Source organism: Nicotiana tabacum, chromosome 8 (genome assembly GCF_000715075.1).
Source record: "Nicotiana tabacum cultivar K326 chromosome 8, ASM71507v2, whole genome shotgun sequence".
Taxonomy (NCBI): Eukaryota; Viridiplantae; Streptophyta; class Magnoliopsida; order Solanales; family Solanaceae; genus Nicotiana; species Nicotiana tabacum.
Window position 1 is genome coordinate 116,012,375 of NC_134087.1, and position 15,088 is coordinate 116,027,462.

General features: G+C 38.9%; 1 protein-coding gene across 1 annotated transcript; it reads right to left on the reverse strand.

The window, feature by feature from the left end:
* Positions 1 to 6,362: 6,362 nt before the first annotated feature.
* LOC142163264 (uncharacterized) lies at positions 6,363 to 9,341 on the reverse strand. The gene is made up of 6 exons (XM_075220535.1): positions 9,036 to 9,341; positions 8,638 to 8,687; positions 8,005 to 8,555; positions 7,286 to 7,468; positions 6,941 to 7,122; positions 6,363 to 6,791 (listed from the first exon to the last, which is right to left on the reverse strand). The coding sequence occupies exons 1-6, from the start codon at positions 9,339 to 9,341 to the stop codon at positions 6,363 to 6,365; spliced, it is 1,701 nt and encodes a 566-aa protein (XP_075076636.1).
* Between the last annotated feature and the right edge of the window lie 5,747 nt (positions 9,342 to 15,088).

Consider the following 15,088-nt stretch of genomic DNA (forward strand, 5'->3'; position numbering starts at 1 on the left):
ATTATTTTATTTATTTAAAGTCGTCACTTGAAATAATTTATAAGGTGTCCCAAGTCACCAGTTTATTTTAAATCCCAAATCGAGGAGAATTTTGACTTTATTTAAAAGTCTGCGAAACCAGAAATTTTTGGTAAGAAATTCTGTTAACTCGGGAGAAGGTGTTAGGCATTTCCGGGTTCCATGGTTCTAGCACGGTCGCTTAACTATTAATAATTGTCCTAATTATCTGATTTATTACATGTTTTAAACCTAGTGTGCATTTTTAACTTTATAACCGCTTTTAATTATTTTAAACCGCATTTTAGGACTTATGGAATTATTTCTTGAACAAATTACAATTGTCGTACACTTGCCGTTTTGGAACACACCGCAAATCACGCTACATGAAATGCACCCGCGATTCGCGACATGTTTATTTTATTATTGTCTAAAGTTGTTACGATCGGGTCACATAAAATGCACACCCGAATTTGGGATTATGTATCACGACTATGCCACGGGAACCGTACCCATAGTCACGATAATTTATTATAAACGCATCTAAAGCAAACTACGAATGTTCAAAGTATTTTCTACACTAATTACGAATGTTCAAAGTATTTTCTATACTAGTTTTGGTACTAATGTGAGGACCATAGATTATGAAATTCATTTATAGACGACACGCCTCAATTTATCTTAAAATTCAAAGGATTGTACTCAACTACTAGTAGTTCATTAGTTAAAGCCGACGATTTGTCAAGTTCGCGCAGCAGAATTAGCTGAGCCTACTATATTTTCCTTTATTCAAATTCATTTTGATAGTAATGGTGAGGCATGCAATTTAACCCAAAGTTACAAAAAAATGGAAACAATGATTTCATACTTGGTAGGAAAGGCAATAGGGACAAGTATTACACAACTATGATAATTTTATTGAATTGTAACGTCCTAAATGTATTCTAACACTTCCACTGACTAAAACAAGAAAAACATAACCATTTCACATTAAACCCAGATTCATTTCATTACGCACAGACCTAATCTTTAAAGATTCTCGCTCAACATTAACTGAATTAGTCGACTAACAGTAGAAATTAGACCCCATTTAATTCCCATGATCCCTTAGTTATTTGAATCAATTCAAATCCAAACCATGTAGCTAGCTTGATGGATTGCAAGCTCTTAGATTGGCTTGTAGTTGAGCCCAATGAGTGAATAGCTCAAGCCCATGAGCTGTCAGTTACCAAACCAAAGCATTCAAACAAAAACAAATATGCAGGAAACAATTGTCTTGTTGAATAATAAACAAGTTTCAAATCATACTTCTACAATTTACTTTATACAACTGAATCTACCAAGTTTGCAGTAACAATAGACTATGAATCTACCAACTGAATCTACCAAGTTTTGACTTTGAAGTTGAACAGATTGATGATAAGACGTTTTCCATACCTTAAACTATTCTGGCAGGCCGCTCTCTAGTTCGGTATGTGTACTGCTTTTTATTTTTGTTGTTGTAGTAGTTCATTCATATTGTTAGTGGTAGTCATGTTTTCTTCCTCTATTTTTTGCAGCACTTGAATATTATATTCTACTATCTTAGGAAAAAGGCAAAATATGGAATTAATATGCCAATCAAAGCACAACTACAGATACTCTTTTTAATAATATCATTCAAAGGGTTTTCACAGAATTTGTAAAAAGTGGGAAACAAGATCATTTGATTGATAGATCAGACGATATCATGGAGTACATAAAAGGATTTAGGATGCATTGCAACACTCCATGGTACCAGGTTGATCATGTCATTTTTCCAATTAATTTGGCAGAAATTTGGCATTGGATATTGGGGTGTGTGTCATTCCACAGGAGATGTTTTTACGTATATGACTCGCTACTTAGTCGAAAGCACAAAAAAGCTATTCAAAAAGTGGCAGAGGCTTATGCTGTGTTGACCCTCCTATTTCTAGTTAGTATTGAATTTTATAACCAAAGAAGTGACATTGTAGTAGAAAATGGTCTGCACATGGGAAAGAAGTTGACTGATCCTTTTGAGATTGAACTGATTACAAATCTGCCAACACAGCAAAATTCGTAAGAATAGTTACTTTTTTTTACTTTGTTTTCCTCATTCATATTAACATTTTCACTTCTAATTGATTTTTATAGTCTATTCATTTGTTTTATTTCAGAGATTGTGGAGTATATGTTGCTTGCTTTGCTGAGTATATTATTGAAGATCTTCCAATCCCTGTTGCCAATTTTGATATGGATGGTCTTCGAGCTAGGTTTGGTATACTGTTTTGGCACTATGGGAGAAACAAGCAGTTGCATGGCGAATCAAGTGAATCTGAGGCTCCAGTAGCACCTAAAAAGACTCGTGGAAAGAAACGCAAGAAGTAGTATAGGTCGCTTTTTGGTTTTAGTTAATCGTATCATGAAAACTTTGCAGGATTTTAATAGTTTTTGGTGAAGTATGGTATTATTAGTAGTAAATGACCTTCTGCTGATTCAAGACTGTAGGAAACTTGTGCCTTTATAAAATATTTCCAGCTGCTAATGTTTCTTTTGTCATATTTAATTATTCTGGTTCAGAATATGTGGTATAGGTTTCTTCAAGTACATGGGGGGTTATAAGTTTAGTTATGTCTCTTGATGCTGAAAATTTGCTGATTTTGTTTCTGATTTCAGCTTGTTTTATTAGGCTTTTCTTAGGCTTCTTTCATAAAGTTGTTGGTTTATTAGGATACCGATGTCCATTCCTTTGCCAGAGGGTAAGGTTTAATGGATTCTGCAAGTGAAAATTAGGAGCAGATGAAGCTAACACTTCCAACAACATACAAAGTAGTTGTGACAGAAGTTAAATGATCTGCTTTCGAATGTGATGATGGTCTAAGCTTTAATGTTCATCTGTAGTTTTAACATAGATTGTGTATTAGTGTAGTAGAACTATATACCAATCAGGTATACTGATATACCATTTGGGTATCACGTTGTATTTGTCTCACCTTTTTTCCTTCAGCAACTAGATATAAGTACTGACATGAATTGCAAAGCGTGCGCATTTTGGGTATCACGTTGTATCTGGTGCACCATTTGTATTTCTGTGCATATTTTGTTTTAGCCATATTAGTGCAATACCACTATATACCAGCGAGGTATACAAATATAAATTTTGGGTATCACCTTGTATTAATGTACCTGATGATGTACAATAACTGCATGTAAATGGCTTCCAATTTGTTATACTTCAATACAGACATGAGCTGCAAAACGTGCCCATTTTGTTAACAAAGTATGTACAAATGTTGCATTTGCAGCACCACTTCTATTTCTGCACATATTTTGATACTAATAAGATATACAGATATACCAATAAGGTATACAGATATACCACTTGGGTATCACATATATATTTTAACATCTTTTTTCCTGCAGCAACTAGATGTAAATTGTTACACCCCAAGTTTTCATACGTGAGAGTATGTTGTAAGTCATTGATGTAAGCTCAGAAATGAGATTATATTTGGAAGCAAATAAAGTAAGTTAATCATGTTACCTTGGATGTTACAAATATTTAAGATCATGAATAACGAGTACCAAGAGGGTTGGAAATCTTAGAAGCTAAACCAATTGAAGAAAATAAGTTTCGTCGAAAGTCGACAAGTTTCGAATGTTATAACATGTACTTTAGGGTGAGACTAGGGTTATTAACATGATAAGGAAGTTATTATATGAGTTATTTTAGTCGTATGATATTCATTTTCTACATTTTGAAGGCAAGCAAGTTGTGGAACAAGAGTTGGCAAAGGTCATCACAAGTTACATTCATAAATTTGCTGAAACTTAGGTCAAATGTATCTGAGAATTTCTCCAAATATACTGGGAATCATGGGGTGTTATACCTACCAAATTGAAGGTCTACAAGTCTAGTTTATAACGCATTAAACCTTTCATCAATACGACATCGGAGTAGAGAGATATTCGCGTTTTTGCAAGACCGCGCAAGCAGCTCCCAATGGGACCCACTTAGGCGGTGGTTGACCTACTTCAATTTATAAATGATTTGGACGCCTATTTTGCTCATTTTTCAACTAAATTTCGTCTCCAAACCTCTCCTAACCCTCCTAAACATATACCACAAGGGTTTGAAGTGATTCCAAAGCGATTACACCATATTTCAATATTAAAACTTAGTTCTAGTGAAGAACAACACCTCTTTGAGGTTGTGTTGTCATTGAGGATTGTTGTGGGCTGTATTTGGATGAAATTCCAAGTTGTTGCTGCTGTCTAAGGTGAGTATAACAGCCTACTAATTGTGCTTAAGCTTTCTTGTATGTTGGTTAAGTTGTTAGGATGATAAACTACAAGATAATACTTGGACTAGCTTAAGTCACTTCTATGGTGTTGTATTGCTATTAAGGGTTGTTGTAAAATGAATATAACTTGGATTTTGACTTGAAGTTACTGTAGGAGGTATGTATATTGTGTTCTTGCTTGTGACTAAGGTTATCTTGATATTGATTAAGTTAAATGGATGGGCTAGACATGAACTAGTGAATAAAGTTGCTAGTTGGGGATAGTTGAAGTTGTGGATTATTTTCGTTGTTATAAATATATGGTATAAGGATGGAATCATTGATTAATGACTTCATTATCATGTTAATGATACTTTTATGTTGAATTAAGAAGTCTATAAGGATTGATAAGGGGTATACTGATTCCAATCGGAGCTTGCCGCTCGTCGTAATGTAGTTGTGACTTGTTGTTGTTATATGGTGTCTTGATATTGATAATTATGTATTGATGGATTGCTCTGGTCATTGTTGTTTGTATATGGTATTGGAGGAGGCCGTTGTTACAAGGGAGATGTTTCCAAAATTTACGTAAACGAGCTACTAGCTTAAGTTATAGACTTAGCCTTTGCTCAGCACTGATTTTGAATCTCCTTATACTATGATAGATTGAGTTGACTTGTTTGAAGAGTTTCTTGGAAGTGATTAAGGACTCAACGGGTTTAAGGTATGTTAAGACACTTACTTCTTTCTTTTGGCATGATCTAAAGTGACATGAACATAAACGGTACGCTAATTCATAACGGATCTACTCCTAGAAACTAAGGTTGTCCATGTTGTTCTTTCCTTATAAAGTTATTCTAAACAAGTGTGTATGATCCTTAAATCTCACTAAGGTTCATATTGATGGTAGGGATGTCCATAATGTTAATTGAAAGTGCAATGACCTTACATCACTCCGAAAGGGTTAGAACGTGATTCCATGAGTCGAGCATGCATTATATATATGTATCTATTTTACTCTACTGATCCGCGCTATAGTCGGCCGGGTACGGCACCTATTGTGCAACCACTGATCAGTTGGTTTACCGAGCTCCACGTGGCCGGGTACGATTCTACCGAACCTTATGATGGTCGGGTACGCTTTTACCGAGTCCTCTTTGAGGCCGGGTACGATATGATGATGATGATGCCCACAGAGGCGAATGTTTTAAAAAGTTTATGTATATATATGTATTATGCATTTCATATCAGTAACCCCCAGAGGCACTCAGATGTTACAGGTTGTATCTCCTCTATCTCTCTCTTTACATTATTGTTCTTGTTTATGCTTTCCTGCCTAACATACTTGGTACTTTATTCGTACTGGCGTCTCTTTTGCCTGGGGACGCTGCATTTCATGCCCGCAGGTCTCGATTGATAGGTTGACAGCCCTCCTAGTAGGCTATCCGCTCAGCGAAGGTGTTGGTGCACTCCACTTGCTCCGGAGTTGCCTATTTGGTCAGTATGCTTTGGATATGTATCGATTGGTATGGCGGGGCCCTGTCCCGACCTTTATGATTTTATATACTCTTAGAGGCTTGTAGACAGATGTCAGGTGTATGGATAATTGTATGGCCTTGTCGGCCTATGTTTCGAGTTTACTAATGGTCATGTCGGCCTTATAGGCCCGTATGTCACATATATTAGTTTGTATATCATGTTGGGTCTTCATATGTTGAGTATTCCCTTATGTTTTATTCTTGTTATCTCATGACGGGTTTTCTGGCTCATTTACTCATGATAACATGTTAAGAAAGATATGTTACGTTGGTACTCGGTTGAGTAAGGCACCGGGTGCCCGTCGCGGCCCTTCGGTTTGGGTTGTGACATAAATGCATCTCACTTTTATATACTAAAATAGAAAATAAATAGATTCTTATTGAAAATACAAGTAGCCATATAAATTTGTTGCCAAAAAGTAATTTCGCAAAGAATCATCATACCAAATATATGTCTAGTGCAAGAAATGTATTTTATTTTTTTGCAATTCAAATGCTATGATTCTACGATATATGAGTTCTATAAAAACATTGAAGCATTATATCAATCTCTCTTTGGAATATTTCGGCATGTTCTCCGGTTGTGTCCTTTTCTCCCACATAGTGCACATGTAACTGTATTTCCTTCCCAGCCTCCTATGCCTCTCTTCGTTTTAGGTCTTTCTGGTTTGATTTTTCCTTTTGGTGGCAATACCACCTGCGAAGAGACATGTTCTGGAATTTTCCACGTTGTGTCATCAGGCAATGGATTTACTGTTATCTCATATATTTTCAGCAAGTAGTCTATGCTGTAGTAATCCGAGCAATACTTGTATGAATCCATATGGAATTTTTGTATAACTGCCATTGCATGTGGATATGGAATATCGTCTAGCTGAAACCTCCCACAAGTGCAGTTTCTTTCATGTAGGCGCACCACATTTCTTGTTTGGCCATCAATTACTAAATGTAAGAATTCAGTTGATGACAACACCTAGTATAATTTTAATTAAGAAAAGTCATTAGCTATATAAAGTAATAGTATTTTTTAAATAACAATATTCAGTTGTTTAGTGAAATCACTAAGGTAAAAAAGTAAAAATACAGTATATACAGTGTTTTTATGATTTTGAAAATGCATACCATCATCGTCTGTGATAAGATAGTATTATCTGCCAATATTTTTTCATACTTTGCACCAATCTTCATAAATGATTCCACTGCATCCTTCCGATTGATGTAATTCCATTTTTGAATCAATGTTGTCATAAAGTCAAGCAAATTCACAACTGGGAGGTCTCTTGCGTGCTTGTTTGCTGCATTTACTGATTCCGCAATATTCGATGTCATGGTCATGGTTCTATTTCCCTTGGAATGCGCCCGGGACCATTTATCATATCCAACTTGCTAATGCAAAATATACTTCTTTGATTTGTTTTTGGCTCTTCCTGAAGTTTGTCTTTATGTTGTTCCACAGATGGAACATACATGCACAATGAGGGACTTCTGGATAGACAATTGAAGTTGCTTTCCATATAGCATCATGCCTGTCTGATACAATGCACATTCCCTCTCTTTGTCCATAGGTTTCTCTGAAATGCACGAAGAACCATTCCCACGATGCATCATTTTCCGAATCAACAATTGCATATGCAAGGGGTAGAATTTGTCCTGTAAACCCAAAGAACAAAATATCAATTACAACACACTATATTAATTTAGCATTTCATAATAGTAGTATAGTCATAGGTAGGTGCAGGTGTGTAGCAAAACAACTATATACTCTGTTGGTATACTTGTATACCATACTGGTATCATATAATATTTGAAAATATTTTTTGTTTCTTTAACTGAATGTAATTGGATTGTACACAAAATATTAATTTAGTATTTCATATAGTAGTATAGTTATAGGTACGTGCAGGTGTGTAGCAAAACAACTATATACTCTGTTGGTATACTTGTATACCATACTGGTATCATATAATATTTGAAAATATTTTTTGTTTCTTTAACTGAATGTAATTGGATTGTACACAAAATATTAATTTAGTATTTCATATAGTAGTATAGTTATAGGTACGCGCAGGTGTGTAGCAAAACAACTATATACTCTGTTGGTATACTTGTGTACCATACTGGTATCATATAATATTTGAAAATATTTTTTGTTTCTTTAACTGAATGTAATTGGATTGTATTCTTACCCTCTTCGTCTTGCGTGGAAGCCGTGAGTATGGTCCCTCTATATGTTAACTTTAAAAAACTTCCATCAACTACAACTGTTAGCCTACAATAGACCCATCCTCTAATCGATGCATATATAGCTATGAATGCATACAAGAAGCTCCCATCTCCTTCAGTGTGTAGTCGTGTCACTGATCCTGGGTTAGCGTACTCTAACATATAAAGATATGTTGGCATTTTCTTGTATGACTCACTTGGTGATCGTCTCAATAATTGCATTGCTTTTTCTTTTGATCTCCATGCTTGCATGTAGCTTAAGTCTATACCATATGCTTTTTGGATGTCTCTCTGGATATCTGTTGGTGTATATATGGTTTTCGGGTCAACAAGTTTATCTTGTACCACAGCTGCAACAAAAGCTGAGACAACTTGCTTTTGTGAACAAAATCTCTTATCAGTTGAACAACTGTGGACAGAATTGAAATCCATCACTTTGAAAAGATTTGATGCTCGCAGGCTTGATGCTTTAAGTATCCAAGTGCATCTTTCATCCACGCATTCAAGGATATACCTGTTTATAATACAAATACAGTTATGTATCATGTTTTATTGATAAAAAACATGCACAAAAATCTGTACAATTATATACTCACATGGTATACTCTGTTGGTATACTTATATACTGTATCAGTATCATATTTTGCTGATAAAAAATATAGACAAAGCAGCACAATTCTATACTCACATAGTATACTGATTTAGCATACATATATACTATATTGGTATTATGTTTTACTGATAATAACAAAGACAAACCAATACAGTTATATACTCGCATAGTATACTGATATATCATACTTATATACTATACCAGTATCACTGATTAAAAACACAGACAAACCAATACAATTCCATACTCGCATAGTATACTGATTTAGCATACTTATATACTATATAGGTATCACATAGTTTTTTACTTGAAAACATGCAGACGGACCTTCTTGGGCATGATTTATGAACCCGATATTGACATTTTTCTCTAACGGCATACTGTTTCATAACGAGAGCCAGCAGGTTTCTTGTCTTTATAAATTTGTCCTTTTTCAACATTTTGATGAAATTGATCAGTTATGATGTTTGCATCATCAAGTTCTAAAATGGCATCATCTCCTTCTTGCACATCAAACGTAGTAATCATATCAGTTCTTTCAAATTGTGCAATTTTTGATGAAATTGGAGCAACATCGAAACTGGAGGTGCTTGCAGCTATAATGTTTTTAGCAAACGACACACACAGTGGAAGTGTTGTCGTCCCTGCACTTGATTTTTTCAATTTCATGTAAACACTAACACTCATATCGCTGCAAATTGTAATTGGTGGATATCATTGAGCAATAGCATACTAAATAACTATTGTTTTACTGTCCTTTTGCAGTTGCTTTGCAATTTCTCTGAGAAATTGTTCAACTTTCCAATAGGTCTATATTAGAATTGCATCAACATGAAAATTTATGAAATTATTGTTATCATCCCATTCTCCACTATGCTGCAGCAGAATTGGAATATTTTCCATGATTCTGAAGTTATAATCACTTTTATGTCTAAAATTGAATCTCAACAATGCAAATTTCGACAGTGTTCGAAATCAACAGTGTTTGAAATCAATAGTGTTCGAAATTTCAACAATATATAGCTGCAACAGATTTTTCGAAATCAAACCTCTAGATCTCCAGATCTCCAAACCTAGATTAGAATTTTCAGCTAAAATTCAGAAGTTTAGCTCCGAAATCAAAATCAAAACAATAGTGAAATCAAAATCTGAAAACAACAGCGAAATCAAAATCCGAAAAGAAGATGCGAATCAACATCTTCGATCTGTTTTTTCACACTTAGTGATCTTCAAATTAGGGAATGTCGGTGGAAATCTCAATTTTGTGCGCTGATTTTCTGAAATTTTGAGCAGCTTTTGCGTTTTTATAGATTTTTTATGTGACCGGGTTGATTAGTTTGAGTTCGGAGAGGATTTTGGTAAGAAATGAGACGCTTAGTCTCTTTTAAGAAGGCTTAAGTTGGAAAAGTCAACCGAATGTTGACTTATGTGTTAGAGGGCTCGGATGTGATTTCCGGTGATTTGGTTAGCTTCGGGGGTTTATATGTGGCTTAGGAGTATGACCAGAACTGATTTTGGAGGTCCGGAGTAGAATTAGGCTTGAATTGGCGAAGTTAGTATTTTGACGAATTCCGGTTGGTAGGTGAGATTTTGATACGGGGGTCGAAATGGATTTCCGAGAGTTGCAATAGCTTTGTTAGGTAATTTTGGATGTGTGTGCAAAATTTCAGATCATTCGGAGGTGTTTTGGTCGGGTTTTTGATCAAATACGTATTTCGGAAGTTTTTAAGAAATTTAGGCTTGAATCTGATGTAATTTGATGGTTCTGATGTTGTTTGTGGTGTTTTGATGATTGGAACAAGTTTGAATGATGTTTTAGGATGGGTTGGAACTTTTGGTTGAGGTCCCGGGGGCCTCGGGGTGATTTTGGGTGGTCAATCGAACCAATCTTGGTTTTTGAAGTTGCAGATTTCAGCTGAGTGTTGCAGAACATTTTTGTTCTCTGCGATCGCAGGAGTGAAATTGCGATCGTATAGAAGGTTTGGGGAAGGCCATTCTGATTGCTCAATGTGATTGCGGAATAGGGTATGCGATCACATAGGTTGAGGAGGTTGTTCCCTGCGATCACATGAGGAGTAATGCGATCGCGTAGTGTTAAATGGACCTGAGGTTCTGAGGGGTACTTTGTTCAATGCGATCGCGGAGTAGTGTATGCGATCGCGTAGGTTTGATTGGTGAAGCAGTGCGATCACAGTTAAGGGGTCGCATTCGCATAGGACATTTTGGAGGCCTGGGAAAGTTGAGCTATGCGATCGCAAAGGCTTGGATGCGATCACATAGAGTAAAATCTGGGCTGACAGAAGGGTTTTAATAAATATTTTACCCGCGAACCAAGTCCCATTTCGTCCATTGTTGAGTAACCTTGGGCGTTTTTGACGAGTATTAAAGAGGGTTTTGACTGGGAATCGATTGGAGGTGAGTCCTATGGCCTAGAAACGTCATTTAATTGTAGATTCAACATCTAAATTCATGGAAATTTGATTAAAAAGGGAAGGATTAGGGCTTGACTTTTGAAATAAAAATTTGGGGGTTTGAGGGAGCATTTGATCTCGGATTTTGGTAAATTTGATATGTATAGACTCGTGGCGAGATAAGGAATCCGGCGATGTCAATTTTCTGATTTTTTTAGAAGTGGGCCTGGGGCTCGGGTTTTGCCAACTTCGTGATTTTCGATATTTTTCGAGTCTTTTCGATTGGGTTGTATTCCCTTAGCCTATTATAACGTATTACTTGTGGTTTTGATCAGATTCGACGCCCGAGGAGGTTGATTTGCGAGGCAAGGAAGTCGCGAGCTAGGATTTCAGCCTGCTTGAGGTGAGTAATGAATGTAAATGATGTCCTGAGAGTTTGAAACCCCGGATTTGCACATAGTAGTGCTATATTGAAGTGAGACACGCGCTTGATGTTGTGCGCGGGTCGTTTACTATTGGGGATTGTGACTTGGTCCGTCCCGAGTGATGCTTCTACTGCGTATTTGATGAAAGCTTATTTGTTATCATCATTATTTGGACTGATTGTCATATTTGGGCTTCTTGCCAATTCTTTGAACCCTCCGAGAAGTTTATTTACTATTTCCTCCCTGTTTGACTTACTACTTGAACTCAGTAGTACCGTTTTCTACTATCTTATAACTCAGCCACTTTTACTCGATTTTTGAAACTAAAAGATATATTAGATGATGTTTTAGGCTGAGAACTACTATTTTACTATTGCCCGAAGAGCTTATATGATTTTTGGACTGAGTACGACCAAGGGTCAGATGTGAGGATACTATGGGATCGGGCTGCGTGCCGCAGCAGTGTTATACTGATATTGATATGAGGTTGAGGGCCTAGATTTGATGCCACGAGATAGCTTGATATTGGGCTTGGGCCGCAAGGCCCCTCGCGGAGTCTGCACACCCCCAGTGAGCGCCGTTGACGATAAATAAATGGAGCGGGCTGCACGCCGTAGTAGGTACTATAGGGTACCGTTCTATGTGTTGATTTCTCTTTATATGTCTGTCACTTAACTGCTTATTTGTTGTAGTATTTCTATATTTCGTTTCCATTGGTTTATTACTCTTATATTACTTGTTTTTAAACTGCCGCAGTGTAGATTACTCTGTGTTTTCCGTGATTTCTTATTTTCAGTCATTATTTATGCTTATTACTTACTGGGTCGGAGTACTCACATTACTCCCTGCACCTTGCGTGCAGATCCAGGTGTATCTGAGGCTAAGTGAGGATTATTTCAGTTGAGCAGTGCATATCCGGGAGCATCGAGGTAGCTGCATAGCGTCCGCATCCCTGATCTCTCCCTTCTATCCTTGTTATTAATTAGTATTCCCTAGACGAACATGTATTAGGTTGTTAAACTTTTACTAGAGGCTCGAGACTTGTGACACCAGATCTGTATGGGCTATGTAGTGGTATTATCATCTGACTTTCTGCATATTTAACTCATTGTCTTAAACTCTTATTGGAGTAATTTAGCAATTTAACTGTGTTAACTTTTAATGATTTTCATAAGAAAACAGAAAGGGTTGTTAGTTGGTCAGGCTTGCCTAGCAGTGTATTGGGCGCCATCACAACCGGGGTTGGGGTCGTGAAAAGTTGGTATCAGAGCCTTGGTTACTAGGTCTCGCGAGTCTGGAGCCGGTTTAGTAGAGTCTCGCGGATCGGTACAGAGACGTCTGTACTTATCCTCGGGAGGCTGCAGAACCTGTTAGTAAAAATTCCACATTCTTGAAATTCTTGTCGTGAGAACTTGTTGCTCTGAATACTAAATTTCTCTTTATTCCATTCTCTCACAGATGGTGAGGACTCGAGCTACCGGACGACCACCAGTACCACCTACTGAGGCTACTAGAGGCCGTGGACGTGGTCATGGTCGTGGTAGAGGAAGAGCAGCAGGGGCAGCACCTGTGGATCCTTTAGTTGCCCCAGCTCAGGACCAGGCTCCAGCAACACCAGTGCAGACACCAGTTGTGCCCATTGTGATACCGGTTCTCCAGGAGGCCTTGGCACAGATCTTGACAGTTTGCACAGGCCTGGCTCAGGAAGTTTTAGCCACCACAGCAGCAACTACTTCACAGGCTGGGGGAGGCAATCAGACCCCCGCTTCTCGCACACCTGAGCAGGTAGTGCAGGGACTACAGACGCCGTGGGCACCTCCAGCTCACGCGGTTATACTAGTTCAGGAGTTCATAGTACCAGCTATGCCAGACGATGAGCAGCGTCGTCTTGGGAGGTTTGGTAGGCTCCAACCTCCGTCATTTAGTGGTGCTGAGGGCGAGGATGCCTAGGGTTTTCTTGACAAGTGCCAGCGGATGCTCCGTACAGCAGGGATTCTTGAGTCTAGTGGTGTGGCATTTACCACCTTTCAGTTCTCGGGGGCTGCCTTTACTTGGTGGGAGGATTTTGAGAGGCGTAGGCCGGTTGGTGCAACACCCCTTTCTTGGCACCAGTTCTTTGCTCTCTTCTTAGAGAAGTATTTACCGCAATCCCGCAGAGAGGAGCTGCGTAGGTAGTTTGAGTGGTTGACGTAGGGGGGTATGATCGTGACCTAGTATGAGATGAAGTTTTCTGAGTTGGCTCGTCATACCATTTGGATGATTCCGACAGATCGTGAGAGGATCAGGAAATTTGTGGATGGCCTTAACTACCATCTCCGTATTCTGATGACTAGAGAGAAAGAGTATTGGGTGCTACGTTCGAGGAGGTGGTTGATATCACTCGTGAGATTGAGACGGTTCGCCGTCGGGAGCGAGAGGAGAGGGAGGCCAAGAGGCCTCGAGGATCGGGCAGTTACAGTGGTGCTCCTTCGAGAGGCCAGTTCCAGCATGGTAGAGGTCGTTCATTCAAGCCTGCTCATTCGGCCCGTCCAGAGTATCATGGGGCATCTTCCGGTCGCAGTCATCATGGGTCTCAGCAGGGCCAGCCTTCACTCAGCGCCCTTCCGGCTCAGAGTTCGTCTCATGCCCCATCAGCTCAGGGTTCTTCTGTGCCGAGTGCATTAGCTAGACACTCCGGTGCGAGGGGTTCCCTTCACTCCCCATCTCCAGCACCTGGTAGTTGTTATGAGTGCGGAGAGTTTGGGTATATGAGGAGGCAGTGTCCTCGACTTCGCGGTGGTCAGTATCATCAAAGGGGTCAACCCTCGACTTCTGCTCCAATTACTTCACCACCCGCCCAGCCAGCTAGGGGTGGAGGTCAGGTAGCCAGGGGTCGCCCTAGAGGGGGAGGTCGATCAGGGGGAGGTCAGGCCCGTTTCTATGCACTCCCAGGCAGACCCGATGCCATTGCTTCGGATGCTGTCATTACAGGTATTGTTTCAATCTGCCATAGAGATGCCTTTGCATTATTTGATCCCGGTTCCACCTTTTCTTATGTGTCATCATACTTTGCTCATTATTTGGGTACGCCCTGTGAGTTTCTTGCTTTACCTCTTCATGTATCTACCCCCGGTTGGCGATACTGTTGTTGTAGACCGTGTGTACCGGTCATGTGTGGTGACTATTGGGGGTCTGGAGACCCGAGTAGATCTATTGCTATTGAGCATGGTGGATTTTGATGTCATTTTGGGCATGGATTGGCTATCCCCGTGTCGTGCTATTCTAGACTATCATGCTAAGACAGTCACTTTGGCTATGCCGGGTGTACCGCGGATCGAGTGGCGTGGTGAGACTGATTATGTTCCTAGTAGAGTGATATCCTTCTTGAAGGTCCAAAGTATGGTTGGGAAGGGTTGCCTTTCATATCTAGCGTTTGTGAGGGATGTTAGAGCCGAGACTCCTAGTATTGATTCTATTCCAGTTGTGAGGGATTTTCCCGATGTTTTTCCTGCAGACCTGCTGGGCATGCCACCGGATAGGGATATTGATTTCGGTATTGACCTGGTGCTGGGCACTCAGCCCATTTCTATTCTGCCGTATCGTATCGCACCAGCAGAGT